This window comes from Notothenia rossii (genome assembly GCF_949606895.1).
Source record: "Notothenia rossii genome assembly, chromosome: 10".
Taxonomy (NCBI): domain Eukaryota; kingdom Metazoa; phylum Chordata; class Actinopteri; order Perciformes; family Nototheniidae; genus Notothenia; species Notothenia rossii.
This window is the reverse complement of record NC_136908.1, coordinates 29,376,065-29,393,169: the sequence shown is the minus strand read 5'-3', so window position 1 is coordinate 29,393,169 and position 17,105 is coordinate 29,376,065. Positions and strand designations below refer to the sequence as shown.

The 17,105-nt window shown below is 40.7% G+C and overlaps 1 protein-coding gene across 2 annotated transcripts; it reads left to right on the top strand.

Annotated features, from left to right (window-relative positions):
- The first annotated feature begins 1,910 nt into the window (after positions 1 to 1,910).
- On the top strand, positions 1,911 to 17,105 carry LOC307023293 (zinc fingers and homeoboxes protein 1-like). 2 transcript variants are annotated; one of them, XM_079656477.1, is made up of 8 exons: positions 1,911 to 2,259; positions 2,910 to 3,339; positions 4,267 to 4,878; positions 5,813 to 5,939; positions 6,146 to 7,333; positions 11,024 to 11,155; positions 12,052 to 12,497; positions 14,609 to 17,105. In XM_079656477.1, exons 2-8 carry the CDS (start codon positions 3,029 to 3,031, stop codon positions 14,721 to 14,723), a joined length of 2,931 nt encoding a protein of 976 aa, XP_079512603.1. In that variant the 5' UTR covers positions 1,911 to 2,259; positions 2,910 to 3,028; the 3' UTR covers positions 14,724 to 17,105. The 2 variants fall into 2 exon arrangements, with proteins under 2 accessions (XP_079512603.1, XP_079512602.1); XM_079656476.1 differs by having other exon boundaries at positions 2,910 to 3,375.

The following is a 17,105-nucleotide window of genomic DNA, read 5'->3' as shown; positions in this document are numbered from 1 at the left end:
GACCACTTTGTTGTTCAGATATATCACATATTTGTAACTAAATGGTACATTAATTGAAACAAAACACGGTATAAACTGAGGAGTGACTCCCGTTGAACTCACGTTCATGTATTTTCTTCACTCCTCTGGGAAACTGCTCTCATGTCAAGAAGCATCAGATCAGTGCGTGCAATGCATCGTCCAATCAGTGAGCGATAAACAGTAAGGGGGCGGGGCGAGTGTCTGAGGATTTCATCGAAGGATGGGGTGTTTCTCAATCGCTAGGATGCTGGCTTGGTAGTCGCGTACTTCCAAGTCACTTCCTTCAGAAACGAAGCAAGTATACTTCCAAGCCACGGCTTCGGAAAACGAAGAAGAATGGAACAGGCTAACAAGTGTGCCACTCTCTCTAACAGTTTCAACCTAAACTTTACCAAATATAAATACCTCACGATGTATATCTAATTATGAACTTGCTTTACTTTCACGGAACACATTTTTGATGATAACAAACAAATGTAACAAAGTAACATATTTACCAACACATGTTCTACGCCACTACATACTTACGGCCCGTCTACACTACAGGCATGGAAAAATGCTTTCAACGCTTCGCCCATTCACTTGAATGGGGTGACGTAGAAGATTTTTAATCTTCGCCGAACTGCATTGTGTTATCACATTCCAATATGTAAATGCCTGATGGCAGCAGCAGCTTTAAGAGGCCTTTTTCTGGGTTTTGCCTTTCCTATAGTGTCCTCAGTGACATCACTATGTACAACTCGTGCTTCTATTGGCTGGTGCTCAAACACATTCTACGTGATAGGCTAAGGGGCGGACATCTCTGGTTGACCAATCAAACTAGATCCGTCCAGCTAACCAATCAGAGCAGACTGGGCTCTGGTTTCAGACAGAGGGTGAAAAGAGGTGCTGAAGCACAGGCAGTATGAGAAAAATAAAGAGCTTTTTGAACATTAAAGCATGGAGACATGTCCCAGGAGAGGGAACAAATACTGATATGACCCCCAAAATGAGAATAATATGTTCTTAAAGTAGTAATTCCTTGTCTTTTTGAAATATCACCAAAAATGTGTTCCATGAAAGTAAAGCAAGTTCATAATTAGATAGACATCGTGAGGTATTTATTTTCGGTACAGTTTATGTTGAAACTGTTAGAGAGAGTAGCACACTTGTTAGCCTGTTCCATTCTTCTTCGTTTTCCGAAGCCGTGGCTTGGAAGCATACTTGCTTCGTTTCTGAAGGAGGTGACTTGGAAGTACGCGACTACCAAGCCAGCATCCTCGAGATTGAGAAACGGCCCGAGACCGAGGAGCGAGGAAATGAAAAATAAGAGAAGTGAGAAAAGGCCTATGAAGCAATCACGTACAGATACATCCGTCAGACTAACGTTGCTATACCAGAGGCCGTTTCCGGTTTACATGGAACCCTTCAAAGTAAATGATTTGCGAACTGTTTCAGTAATAACATAGAAATACAAATAATCCACACATAATGTCAACGTACAGGCACATCAGGGTATTTTAGTAAAACAATATTTAAATCGGGTATTTTTCAATAAATATAATATATTTAATTTGAGGTTTAAATATGAAGATATTTTAAAACGGCTTTAATTATACCGTATAATTAAAGGCATGTTGTTGTTTGTGAAGTGTTTTATAATAATAATTAATGTCACTAGATATTTCGCAAATTCACTTTATAATAACTCAAATTATAAATCAACTTATCAATGTTTTCTCTCATTTTCTTTCTTCTCTTTACCTAATTTGTGTTTCAAGTTGCAAAAAACTCCAGATGAACACTTCAATGCATCAATAATATATTTTTCTTCTTTATATTTGGCTTTAATTTAGTGGGAGCTTTTATTGTGAAAAGTTCAATCCGGATTTGTTTCTTTGCCGTTGCTTGCTTCTAGCGGCGGTATGAAAAATGGCCATCGTCAGATTCGGTGAATTATCGGTGCCTTTTTTATTAAACTGTCTTTTTTATTAACGAAGCAACAGGTAAACAATGCGAGCTTCAGCAGCACTAGCCTGCTAGCTGGAACTGGAGCTAACAGGCGGTAGTTTAGCTTGTTAACTAGCCGTTTGAGTGGCTCCGTGTCCCGGGCTAAAGCAGATGGGCTCCTCGGTGTATTTGGGTAAAAGGCGGAAGACTGCGCATCAACACACCGAACCAGAGATGCTACAGAGCTACAGCCGCTAGCAAGCTACACGTTTGTTGTAAGATGCGGGTTAACGGCTGTCGTTTCAACAGGTAAACACACACTGAGCTGACAGCAGACTGTTATCCGTTAACGGGTACACACGCCTCACATCCTCTGCCACTTGTGGAGAGACCCGGTAAACATAACTAGCTAGCTACCCTGCTGCTAGTGCTGCTGTCTTCCTCCTGTTTATTTATATACACAGCTGTGTGTGTGTGTGTGTGTGTGTGTGTGTGTGTGTGTGTGTGTGTGTGTGTGTGTGTGTGTGTGTGTGTGTGTGTGTGTGTGTGTGTGTGTGTGTGTGTGTGTGTGTGTGTGTGTGTGTGTGTACCAGAGTTAAACTATAACAATTCACTAATAAGTCATTTTAAGAGATCTCAACCAATAAGCACAAAATAGAAATATTTGCAAATGTATTTTTTACCAGATTGCTAAATTCTGATACCTTAAATCCACTATTTTAAATAACTTTCAACTCATATTGTCTTCTATTTTATATTTTTGTATGTGATTTTAGTTCAAGTGTGTCACTTACGTCGCTAGTTATGCAAAAACAATGTCTATTTTCACACCATTTCGCGCCTGAACACACATAAGTTAAAAGAAACGTTGGCAGAATTGGACATAACTGATCCAAACACTGAATATAAATGTATGTGTTCTGTTTTCTGTTTCTCACACTTTAATTTATTCTGTTCAGGAATTGAAGATAAAGGAAAAACGTTTCGACTGTCATCATCCTACTTTATGGAGCCACAGCAGGCGGCCTCGAACTGATTTTTACCGCGTGGCCCCCCACAGTGCTCTCCCATCGGCAGGATGTCGAGCAGGAGGAAATCCACCACCCCCTGCATGGTGCCCCCTCGAGAAGCCGTTGACTCAGACAAGGACATGGAGGATGTCCCAGAAGCAGCTGACGCAGAGTACAGTAACGGCGTTCCCCCCCTCTCCTCGGAGCCCCCCGCTCTGCAGGAGGAGTGGGCAGAGGACGCAGCCTCGGACCACTACCAGGACGTGAACATGGCGGAAGGGGGCTACGAGTGCAAATACTGCAGCTTCCAGACGTCGGAGCTCAACCTGTTCACCATGCACGTGGACACGGAGCATCCCGATGTCATCATCAACACCTCGTACGTCTGCATGGAGTGTGACTACCACACCAAAAGGTAGAATACTAAAAAGGCATTGGATTGGATTTCAGATACTTAATGGGTCACTTTAAAGGCATGGAAGCATTCAAACAGATGTACACAAAGACAATTCATTTACATTCCAATATGTGAATGCCTGATGGCAGCAGCAGCTTTAAGAGGCCTTTTTCTGGGTTTTGCCTTTCCCATAGTATCCTCAGTGACATCACTATGTACAACTCGTGCTTCTATTGGCTGGTGCTCAAACACATTGTACGTGATAGGCTAAGGGGCGAACATCTCTGGTTGACCAATCAAACTAGATCCGTCCAGCTAACCAATCAGAGCAGACTGGGCTCTGGTTTCAGACAGAGGGTGAAAAGAGGTGCTGCAGCACAGGCAGTATGAGAAAAATAAAGAGCTTTTTGAACATTAAAGCATGGAGACATGTCCCAGGAGAGGGAACAAATACTGATATGACCCCCAAAATGAGAATAATATGTTCTTAAAGTAGTAATTCCTTGTCTTTTTTAAATAAAAAAGAAGAAAAAAAGCCAAAATACTTTAGATAAAATAAGATGAAAACACTTGACTGAGTTGAGTTTACATCGTCTTTATCACAAGGACATCTGTCATTTCAGTAATTCTCCATCTCTCATTAAACTGAGTTTCCAAGGTTCTAGGTAATTTCTACACTTGAGATTATAATTTCTTTAAATTGTATACACTTTATTTTGTCTTTGGTCTCAAAATGAATGAAAGTTCAAAAATTGTTAACAGAATAATATCAACTACATGTTGAATGTTCATTGGACCACTTTATAGTGACCCGTTTCTATAAGTCTTGCAGACATGTGATCACTTGTCCCGTGACCAAGTACTCCTGTGTCTCTTCCTGAGGTACTGACCCACATTTCTCCCCTCCAGTTACGACACCCTGCTGGCCCACAACGCTCGCCTCCACCCGGGCGAGGAAAACTTCACCAGGACGATTGTGAAGCGAAACAATGAGACGGTGATCCAGCAGACGGTCAACGACCTCACCTTCGACGGCAGCTTCGTGAAGGTGGAGGATGGTGAGGCGGAGGAGACTTCCCGCAGCAGCATCGCCCTCAGCAAGACGCCCATCATGAGGATCAGGAGCCGGCCGGAGCCCAAGAAGTTCAGCGCCGCACACAAAGTGGCCTACGAGGACGTCATCAAGGTGGAGAGCGACGACGAGGACGACGAGAACAAGGAGCCCCCCACGCTGTCCCCCGCCCCCATGACCATCGCCCCGCGCCTCTTCCCCGTCTCCACGCCGGTGCAGGTCCACACTGTCCCACAAAACATCTTGGTCAACAGCTCCAATGTGCTGCAGATCAAAGGAGGCTCGGGGGGCGTGCTCCCGCCCGGGACGCTGGCCCAGGTTCTGTCAGCCCTGCAGAACCAGCAGAACTGCAGCCAGACCCAGACCCAGCTGCTCATCCCCATCAGCAGCATCCCCACCTACAACTCTGCCATGGACAACAACGTCCTGCTGGTCAGCGCCTACAACAGGTGACGTTTTAGAAGTCATGACAGTGTTTCATTCACAATTGTCAGCATTGTATGTAAGGAAAAAAAAGTCATGGTATAATATGTCATCAATAAAGTAATAAAAAAGTCATAGTATAGTATTCCATATAGAAGTCCTGGTATTTCATAAATAATGTTATTAAAGCAGAATTCGTTTATTCGTCCCACAAGGGGGAAACTATGTTGTTACAGCAAAGTGTATATAGAGACAAAGAAAATTGAACACTATTATATAAAAAGGCATGCACATGGTTTTTAGTAAAAACGATTACAAGAACATTAAAGTATTTCGTAATAAAAAGAGAAAGGGTATCTTGTCTCGTAAAACTTTAATGGTAAATCATAAAAAAGTCAGAATGTATTATTTATAGAATACTAATAGTATGATAAATACTAATAATAATCAAAAGTCATAGTATCTCTTAGAAAATGTCCTATTATAGTTTAAATAGAAATGCCTCTATATTAAATAATATGTCTTCAATAAAGTATACAGTATAATATTTCATAAAGACTTTGTTTAAAAGAAGTTTCAATAAAAATAAAGTATAGACAGTCATGAAAAAAGTTTTTAAAATGTAATGGTTAATCATAAAAAAGTCTGAATATTGTTTGTTGTAAATAAGTAATTGTATAGTATTTCTTTAAAAACGCCACAGTATATAATATATAGGGGAAACATCATTAAAAGGGTCTGTCTAACAAAAAGGATTTTATTTGAATTTCTAGACCCATAAATATCTGCAGCAAGAGTTTTCAGTTGGGTTGTATGAATAAATAAAAACACCAAGACGATGTGATGAATTCAGCTTACGGTTGTAACGTTCCGTAGTTTCCTTACCTTCTTCCACAGCTCAGTTTGTAGAAAACATATATAGCTCCAACAATACTGATCCCACTCTGATTTGTGTGGTAGGTTTCCATATCCCTCTGTGTCGGAGATCATGGGCTTGTCTTCACAGACCAAGTTCAGTGAGGAGCAGATCAAGGTGTGGTTCTCTGCTCAGAGGCTGAAGCACGGAGTCAGCTGGACTCCGGAGGAGGTGGGGACCCGTCTTCATTCTTAATGCATTTTTTAAGATTGTAAAATAAATGTACAGGAACTTTATTTCAAAAATAAATTAATCCTCATTCGAATTTAGACGTATATTAGATTTTTCTAATTCTGAACAGGCCAGTCCAGCTCGTCTTCCTTCCCCGTAAAGACAAACAGTAACATCTCTTCCTGTTGGTCCCCATCTCTCCACAGGTGGAGGAGGCGAGGAGGAAGAAGTTTAACGGCACGGTGCAGAGCATTCCTCAAACCATCACCGTCATCCCGGCCAACCTGGCTGCAGCCACCAACGGCCTGCAGTCCATCTTCCAGACCTGCCAGATCGTGGGCCAGACGGGCCTCGTGCTCACTCAGGTGTCCAGTAACGGCAGCACCTTGCCGGTCACATCTCCCATCACCCTGACCGTCGCAGGCGTCCCCGGCAACCAGCCCAAAGCAGCCGAACCGTCCACGTCGGAATCAAAGACTGAGATGGCGGCAGGCGGGGCGTACTGTTCAGACGCATCGACCGCCAAACCCAAGAAGTCCAAAGAGCAGCTGGCGGAGCTGAAGGCCAGCTACGGCCGGAGGCAGTTTGCCACTGAGGCAGAGATATCCCGACTCATGGAGATCACCAAACTGTCCAAACGAGCCATAAAGAAGTGGTTCAGTGACACGCGCTACAACCAGAGGAACTCCAAGGATCACCAAGGCGTCCTGCCTACTGAAGCCCCGCCCACCAGAGCGCCAGCGCCAGGAGGACGAACAGGAAGGAACAACAGCGGGAGCCAAAACGACAGCAACGCCAGCGACCACAACCCCACCATCGTCATCGACTCCAGCGACGACGCCAGCGACTGCTCGCCGACTTCAGCCACCACCCTGTCGGGGTCCACCAGAGACCCGCGGGTCAAGTTCCGCCACGCCTTCCCCGATTTCACGCCACAGAAGTTTAAGGAAAGGACTCCGGAGCAGCTGCAAGTCCTGGAGGCCAGCTTCCAGAAATCAGACACGCCCTCGGACGAGGAGCTGAGCCGGCTGCGAGCAGAGACGAAGCTGACGCGGCGCGAGGTGGACGCTTGGTTCACGGAGAGACGAAAAATGCCTTCGAAAGAGGACGAGGACGAGGAGGACAGCGAGAAAACCGCTGCTCCTTCGTCCTCGGCTCATGAGCGGCAGACCATGCCCCCCGCCGCAAGGAAGACCATGAAGAAGACGCCAGAGCAGCTCCACATCCTGAAGAAGGCCTTCGTCCGCACACAGTGGCCCATCCCCGAGGAGTACGACCAGATGGCGGAGGACAGCGGCCTGCCCAGGACCTACATCGTCAACTGGTTCGGAGACACGCGCTACGCCTGCAAGAACAGCAACCTGAAGTGGTACTACCTCTACCAGAGCGGGAAGGTAAAGGGTCAGAATGATGGAGTGGATGCTTTCTGTGTACCAAGTTAACCTTTTTCATATTTTGGATACAAGTAAAGTAAAACTTCTGTTAGAAGCTGCACAAAAGGGGCTTTTTTCTCCCAAAATTGTGAATAACCTGCTTCTCATGGCAAAACCCGTAAAGATAGGAATTATTTCACATTTAGTTTTTTTCATAAGAAGCTCATAATCTGTAGTCTATGCATCTCACACAGTAAGAAAGGCTGATACATATTGAGCAAAAAGCGATCATACAATATTCTAAATGCCTGACTATACCAAACTTAAGGACATTATTAATGTTAAAACAACACATTTCAAAAAGTAAATAATAAAATAAAATATATTTTCTGGTAAAGTAAAAGTTAAAAACTTTTAAAGAAAATTACAATTGTGCTGTCTACCTCTTAAACTGTAAAAGAACAAAGGTCTACACCAGGGGTGGGGAACCTTTTTCCTCTCAAGGGCCATTTAAATTTTTTCAACATCCTCCGAGGGCCGTACAAATGATTGACCTCTGCTAAAACATACTAAAATCACAGCCCATTCATTTGGCCTTTCTTTCATGCTGTGCAAAGAAAAAGCAACCTCTTAATCCAGAGATCTCACCATGACTCATGCATGCATGCACGTGCACGGTTGTGGCATGACCACCAAAACAGAAAGATATGGACACAAGATGTGTGCAAATGTATTTAGTTTCCTTTTCATGTGAACATGATTTAAGTGGGGGGCGCTAACTTCCTCTAGGGGGGTCCGGGGACAACCTCCTCTAGGGGGGTCCGGGGACATGCTCCCCCGGTAAGATTATTTTTTAAATGTTGAAGTTACAAGCATCAATCTGGTGCACTTTGAGAGCAACATTAGGAAATCTATGGATACATCTCTCAACACCCATATGAAACAGAACTTTAAACAGATTAATTTGTTATGGATATTTTACAAATCACTCCCCTTTCAAACTGTATTCTTGTTTATTGATAACAACTTTTTTTTACTGTCATATAGAATTTTATACCCGTTTACTTTATTCTCTTATTGTTTTATAACTATAATGATCATATAAAGATGTGCCTTTACCTCACTGGTTGGAGAAAAAGCTTCTTATATTCGTTAGCACAGCTAGCTAACCAGATGCTAATAACAACAAAGTTATTGACTGTATGATCAGTATGACAGATGAGCAGATCGCCACTGGGCTTTCAACTAATGACACTCATTTTCTGAAGTGCCAGAGCTGCGTTTTGGTGCTCTCCTTCAGAACTGCACCCCTGTCAGACAAGACATATACCACCTGATGACACGTTAGGCTCGTGTTGTGTTCAAGGACCCTGACTTTGGCCAGGAAAAACAGGCTCTCGCTTGTTTAATTTTTTTTCGGTGTAGATTTCTTTAATTTTTTTCTTTTTTGTGTGTGTTTATAAATTAACTCGAGGGCCGTACCAAATGGTCTCGCGGTCCGTATACGGCTTGGAGGTTCCCCACCCCTGGTCTCGAGTCTTCTTCTCCTTCCTGTTTATCTTTGTTTTTTCTTTAACCAAAGCAACGTTAATGTGCTAAATCGCCCTACTGACACCTGTTAAGCCGGCGGGGACCCTGTTTTTTTTTTTTTCAGGACACTGTGTCTCAGGGGATCTTAATATTTAAGAACCTATTAATGTGTTATACCAGATTAACGGAAATAATCTCAGCTAACTGACGATATAAACCATTCTTACCAAAACAAAACACAAGTCTCATAAGAAGCATCTAAATTACCCCTTAGTAGGGATGGGTATCGTTAGGATTTTATTGATAACGGTACCGGTACTGCTTATCGGTATCGGTATTTTTCGATACTCTTATCGATACTTTTCAATAATTTGGTGTTAATAAACTAAAAAAAGACAAGGCGATGTGCCTGCAAGACTGCACCCAGGTAAACAAAACATACTACCCGTGCGCAGCAGCTAACCTGCTTGCGAGGCTTCGCTCAGGTCACATTTACACACGGCGCGGCTGAAGCCCGCTAGCACTATTAGCACTATTAGCACTAGCAGTATCGCTAGCACCGTTTAACATTCAATGAGTGTCTCGTTTGCAAATGCTTCATTAAGTTGCTTGTGTTACCCCCTTTACAAGCAACAAATTGAGTACATAGATTGCACCTTGCACTATCGCCACTACATTTTTTAAAAGTGCATCCAGACCTTCGATCGCTTCGCTCTGTCCGCCATGCCTGCAGGAGTCTCACAACAATAATAAGAGCGCTGTTGAGAGAGATGAGGAGTGGCATTTACAGTGGCCAATCAGAGGGGTCTCAAACCGGATACATCACACGGGATAAGGGTTCCCAACCAACCAGAATGGTTTAAAGTTAAACTAAGGAAGTAGACGTAACAGATATACCGATAGCAGCACCGTTTGTCCAGCGGCTTAACGGTATACCGATACCGTCCAATCAGGTACCGGTATTGACTTAGTACAGGTTCTCGGTACCCATCCCTACCCCTTAGCGAAAAATGCTAACGGACATTGTCACAGAACTCAAGATAAAAGTACCCTTATTACTTATCGTAGCTGCACATACAAGATATCCGATTAAAGCTGAGGTTCCACAGATTATTTAGGTATATAGTATCATCACTGAGTGATCCGAATTTGCGACAGGGGAAGCAAAGACAGACATCACAACACGTACCTTTACATAGCTTCTAGGGAGATCGTCTCACCGTAGCTGTTAATCTGATCAAAAGACGTGTTCAATGGCATTAAAACGAGAAAAAACGCGACTGAATCGGTTAATCTATAGGTTGATAAAGTTTCTGGGCAATAATTTGAATTATTTATAATCCATAATTCCAATTTTATGTAAAAATCGCAGAGCAAAAGTTAGCTGCTAATGGTAGCCACCAGAGTGGCTGCTGCTTCCGGTCTTGGCAATGCAGCAGCCTAACACACACACATTACCAAATAAGGACTATGTGGGAGTTCCCCTCGATTCCATTGGCTCTGACGGTTAGAAAGAGATCTCACATCCAGCAGGGGGAGCCAGAGATATGAAAAATCCACCCAAATGGCCCCAGAACAGGTTTTTTCTTTTGCTAAATTGGTCTAAAAAGGTCAAATATCACTTGTTTTGCATCAATCTTGATACAGGGTACTTATTATATGTTGTACTTTGGATTCCTAAAGCTTTTAGTCTACTAACCCATCATCCAAGGTTAGTTTTCACTATAAGTACAAAATATCTTTTGGACGGACACAATAATTTACAGTTTTTTACCATGTTCAATCTGAATTTTCTTTAAAATAAAAAACATCTATATTGAATCTGACTCCTCTACATCCACCTGACAGGTTTATCATTACTTTGAGAAAAAAGATGATTAATTTAACCCTTTTAGAAGGGAAGATATGGTGATTTGTTCTGGGAATGTCATATCCGAGCCTGAAACCTGAAAAACAGGCTTGGGGTTTAATAGGTTAAGTCAGTTAAAGCATTTTTGCTTGATTATTTTGGGCTATTATTTCATTTTTGGATTGTAACATAATTGTTATTATATAATAGTTCCCATAATCAGCATATTTATTGTGTATCCCTAGAGTTGCCCTAGTAATATTTGTACTTCTTTAGAGCTCTTTGCCCTGCAGTTACAGTCCTTTATAAATGAGACTATGTGATGTGTTCAGGTGGACGAGGCGCTGAACGGTGAAGCCAAGACCCAGAAGAAGTCCAGGAAGCGTTTCAGAGGTTGGTCCAGGAGGACACGGAGGCCGTACCCCTGCAAGCGCTCCCCACAAGAGGGCGCCACCACCATCAAGGTCTGTCTGCACAGTGAATCTTTTGTTCACGCTTTATTAAGTGTACAATAGAGCTGTGTATATGAATTAGGGATGCCAGTGATTATTCGAATATTCGTTACAGTCTCCATAATCGAATACTATTCTTAAAAATCGATTTTATTTATATATCTTTTTATTATTATTTATCTTTTCTTTTTTTTTTCTGGCTTAGTTTCAACCAAAATATAGACTAATGCTAATAATAGTAATAGTATTAATAATTGTAAAATGGCCATTGGTCACACCACCAGTTTGTTTTACTGTAAACTTGGAGGAGGCCTGCGTGCAGAGCAGACTGCTGCTGCAGCACGCTACACACCGCCCCCACCTCCCCTCTCCCTCACACGTGCGACTAAAGATGAACAAAGCGGCAGGTAAATGTTGATGTTGGTTTATTTGTCGTTTATTTTGTTTGTACTGTTAAACATGTTCCAGTAAAGAAAACAACGGAATTCCTTTTGTCTGATTGTTTTTTTTCTCTCTCCCGGGTGGGGGGGGGGGGGGGGGGTCGGTCGAATAATCGATTATTATTCGTCAGGGCTGCCGAATAATCGATTTTGATCATGGTCAGTTTCTGGCAACCCTAATATGAATAGTTAAATGTTAAGGGTTTGTTGAATCTGTTTCATACAGGTGTGTGGAGAAAATATCAGAAACACCTGAGAAACTAATAAACTGAGACACAACACATTTGGACAAAGCCCGTTATCAGAATAAGAGCAGACCTCTGAAGGTCAACATTGACCAATCATAATGGAGTATTCAAGCCGTGTAATAAAAGCAACCACGGTTAATATTGTATCAACTATGACAGAGATTATAACGAATCGTCTCATGTAGTTCCCAATGAATAATTTCTGTGGTGTTTCCTGCAGGTGAAGTCGGGGAAGTCGTTCCTGAAGGACTACTACCTGAAACACAGAGCCCTGAGCGAGAAGGACCTGGACGACCTGGTGACCAAGTCCAGCATGAGCTACGAGCAGGTGAGGGACTGGTTCTCCTCCACCACCAGGAGGGGGGAGGAGGGCAAGGAGCTGTTCAGTGACGAGGAGGCAGAGAGGGAGGAGGAGGAAGAGGACGAGGAGGAAGAGGACGAGGAAGACGACGAGGAGGAGGAGGAGGCAGCAGCAGAGCATGCAGACAGCGAAGAAGAGATGGAGGTGAAGGAGCAAGGAGAGGAGGAGACTGATGACGACTGCAACGAGGAGGAGGTGAAGGAGGTGAAGGAGGAGGAAGAGGAAGAGGAGGAAGCAGTTGAGGAGAAATCTGAAGGGGTCAGCCAATCACAGCCTCAGGCAGAAGAGCAGACAGGAGCAGAGAGGTGCGTTTGATTTCTCTCACACATACACTGGTGATAAGTTACCCTCACGTCTTTATGAAAAAAAGTTTGCTTTTGTTTTATTCAGACTCTGAATGTGAATACCTTACATGTAACAATAATCAGAACACAATTAGTTAAAAGAAAAGTATTTCTATAAAACTGACTATAACATCACTGGACCTATTTGACATAATGACCTTTATGAAATGCTGTTATATGACTTTTTTCAAACATTTTTAAGATATAGTTTGACTTTTTCTTTTATTCTACATTATGACTTTTAGAAATTCAAAATAAAAAATAATAATACACCAGCTGCCTATTATGACTAATAATGCGTAAATAAAACCAAGATCTTTTTTCACTCAAATAAAATGACAAGCAAACATGTGTTCACCTCTATGATGAGAGTATGAAACACTTGAACATTTACATCTTGAAGAAAATAAAAATAGTTTGATTAATTTGCGATAAAACAAGGGCCATCATGCGATTTATTGCGATTTCATATTTTAACAATGACAGCCCGACTTGAACATACTAGACTTTTTCATTACATACCTTACTGTGTATCATTTACAACTTATTATACTGACTATTCCACGGCATAGTACCATTTATAGGCCTGTCACGATAATTAATTGTGTTGGACGATACATTTTTCTGGAAATTATTGCGATAAACGATAATATTGTCGGCACCGTTTTAAGACCATTTTAGACATAATGATAATATATAATAATAATTCAAGTACATCCTTTCAAACATCACTTTTTATTGAACATTCAACATTGCAAATGAAATGTGAAATAATATTAAAATATATAAATTATATTTAATAAATAAAACTAATTAAATTATAATAAATTAATTAAATCACACACAACCAAAACAATAAATTAAATAGATTCAGGCTGGAAAACAGAGCTCTCTCTCTCTCTCTCTCTCTCTCTCTCTCTCTCTCTCTCTCTCTCTCTCTCTCTCTCTCTCTCTCTATATATATATATATATATATATATATATATATATATATATATATATATATATATATATATATATATATATATATATATATATATATATATATATATATATATATATATATATATATATATGAGCACACATTATCTCACAAGCAAAAAAAAAACTCCTTAAAACAACAGTCAAGTGTACAGTCCACTGCCAAAGACCCAGATTCCTCAACAGGCCATGTCCAAATCTGTTTTTCTAAGTTTTCGAGCAAGGAACACCAACATGTTTGCATTGTCGGGCGGGGGCTCTCCATCTCCAGCTGCCGTGTTTGCTCCCAGATGGAAAAACGGAATGGGGTGGTTGTGTTTTAGGTAGTTTAAAATGCGTGGTATTGCCTGCTTTTGTCGCTACCTTTTTTAAACCAATGCGACACACCTCCCGGCTCATTCAAGTCCGTAGGTTCGCCTCGTTGATTTGGTTTGAATCCAAAATACTGCCACACCGGAGAATCGAGATGTGTCGTTAGGTTTTGTAACCAATTCCATTTCACTTTAAATTCCCCGCGAGTAAGTCACACGTTGTCTCCCGCTTGTCGCTATATTATTAATTTGGCTGCTGCACGTGCACGCGGAGTGTCCTGACCTAGCTGTGTGTCAGCCCCGCCCCTCACAGCGCGCCTGGCAGCCACAGCGCTCCAGGCTAAAATACTGGTCACATCTTTATGTAAACGGCTATTTATCGAGCTCAGAAAAGTTATCGAGTCCATTTTTATTTATCGTACGATAAGTCAATTTATCGATTATCGCGACAGGCCTAACCATTTATATATATTTTTACTTTACTTAAGCATTACTACACCTGACTTTGCTCAGCATCAACAATATGCGGACTATACTAAACAAGTCATGATATTTAAAGACAAATGTATATTAATAATCCTAATATATCATAGACATGCAACGATAAGTCGACTAATCGCCTGAATTGACGACTATTGGTCGACTAGAAAAATCTTCAGTCGAGGGCAGCCCTAAACCTTATTATCTGAGACTAGAATAAACCCATTTCTTTAGGCATTTCACATGTGAAAATGAAATAATATTTGACATTATGCCTGTGTTTCTTCATTTAATCTGCAGAATCAGTGCTGCTTCCTCACACTGTGGAGTGGACATGGAGGGAGAAGGTGTCAGTGTTTCTCAGCTGGTGGATCGGGACCTAAACATGGCCGCAGGAGGCTCACAGGTGGACTAACTGATCTAGAGTCTGTGCCTTGGATTGGAGCTTTGGGTTCTGCAGCAGCTGAGAAACACTGAGAGGACGCTGATCTACAGACAGGAAGGGTTTGAGGGGCTGAGGGGACCAACAGCAGAGTAAGTCCCCTGCTCCTGTACAAATATCAAGGCTTTTATTTTTGCCCTTTGTCCTTTTTCTTACAAAAGAAGGAATCAATGTTTTTAAAGTGAGAGGTGAGACCTTGCATGATTTTTTCATAATTATCAAAAAACGTTTCTCTGAATGATGGACCATTTTCTCAAGGCCCCAAAAACGTTTTACTGTTCTGATGAAAAGAGGTTTTTTAAAACCATACTGTTTTTTTATGTGAATAGACAAATTAGTGCCATTCTGTTTATCATTTCTTTTTCTGAATCAAAGGAAATCAGTGCGAGTCTGCGTGCGAACTTTTTTGTATTTTTTTTTTAAGTCTTAACGACATATAAACATATAATGGAAACTAAGTCCATGATACTATTATTACGCTATCCTGAGTTCTTTTGAATACGGTGATGATTTCCATGTGAGCAGGTGTTTGGGTCCATTCAGTTTCAATGACGTCAAATCAGCTTCTGGATTAACGTCCAAAAACGCAAAAGGCACCAACACCTTCAAAAATCCACCTTAAAACTATCATTTGGCAATTATTAGATTCGATTTTTTATCAGATGTATTATGCTCTACATAGTGGACTTAAGTTATTCCAAAATGCAACTATAAGGTAGGCTCATAAAGTTATTTACCTTCATAAATACACAAACAATTTAGATTTTTAACTCAATATCAATGTATCAAAATTAAAGAGTTTCAATGATTTTAAAATAATAATTTTATATTAGGATAAAAAATAAGAAAGAAATCCTTTCATTTGAATAACCATCATGGTGTTTACTATACTGCTTAGAATACAATATTCATCTTACACAAATAAAATAACAAAAAGGTCACTTTCAAAAATGTGAATAAATAAATAAAAACATGTTATGTTTTTGACTGTTGGTCTGTGTTCTTTAAAGATTTCCCTCAGGCTCGGACTAATGATTATGTTTGTTAAACCTTTCTGATGGACCTTCATTAATCAGAGAACAATCGTCATTTAAAATATATTTTTGTTGGTCCGACAGTCACAAGGTTACAATGAAGAATAATAAAGGAAACTACGAACCTTACACTCTGTGGAAATGATTATGTATCACTAACTTCTGACATTAAAAATAATTATGACTCAAGGCAAATAAGTTCATTAAACATATACAGAACAAAAAATAATCCGTACTTTTAACATCTCAGACTTATAATTAAATTAATTATATAAAATATGTACATTTTTACTAACTGCTTTCTCTATACACATATCCTACCTGCCACCTTTTGACAAGTTCAAGGGTTCTCAGAGGCATTGTGGGAAATGTAGGAACAAGTCACAATACAATAGCCAGTTAGAGATAGACCAAAAATAATCACAAATCATGACTACAAAATGAAATGAAAGAAGTAAACAAAATGTTTTAAGGTGGATTTTTCTTTGAGCTCTACATTAAAGCTCTGAGAACACGATTCAAAAGAAAGATGGAGGAGGATGATACAGATTAAACTTCAGTCACTTTTTCGTCATTCTTTGGACACTTGCCAAATAAATTATTTTTCCAACAACAAGCTGATTTCGTGATCGACTCGAAACGGAGATGAACCCATACACTGTTTGTGTCTTGTCCAAAAAGAAAAACAGAAAAAGGCACGTGTGCTCTTCTTCAGGAAACCGGCAACTTTACCTCAGTCAGTGAAGCTACTAACTCGGCAAGATTGTGACATCTACACTTCTCTTTTTCTATAGAATACTGTATGCATGAATATACGAGTACACAATAATAATTATGTCTCCTGAGATGGCGTTTCTGTCTTTCTTTGTCCGTGCCACCTAAGTTTAAATCACTTTAAAAAGAAAATAAAAGAAGACATAGTTATTGTTTATTGCTCAAATACGGGTGAACTAGCAAAACAATATCCTTCAGGTTTTTCCACGAGAAATAATATTTTAGGGATGAGAAACCACAAGCACTTGGCTCGGTTCCCACAGGAACTTTTTAACTTTTCATACGTGGGGTAAAAAAAAAGAAATGCTATTATAATATTTGTCTTTTCTCTGCTCTCCATGTAGGACTGTTAGGATATGCAATGAGAAAACAATCAGCGGAGGTTTCTGGGTTTTATTGATCCTTTTCCAGCTCTGTACGTTACGCCTTTCTGCCATTTTACATCGCTTTAATAGCCAACTTTTTAGTAGTTAATTTATTTATTATATCTGGACTTTCATGGATATCTTCTTTTGTCTGCAAGCGAAAAATAAAAAGTGAAAAACAA

What these genes read in the sequence shown, in the direction of transcription:
- LOC307023293 (XM_079656476.1), top strand. Translation starts at nt 3,029, where the DNA reads ATGTCGAGCAGGAGGAAATCCACCACCCCCTGCATGGTGCCCCCTCGA. An exon ending in CTGGTCAGCGCCTACAACAG is followed by an intron (nt 4,879 to 5,812) that starts GTGACGTTTTAG and finishes TTTGTGTGGTAG; the next exon opens with GTTTCCATATCCCTCTGTGT. An exon ending in AGGGCGCCACCACCATCAAG is followed by an intron (nt 11,156 to 12,051) that starts GTCTGTCTGCAC and finishes TGTTTCCTGCAG; the next exon opens with GTGAAGTCGGGGAAGTCGTT.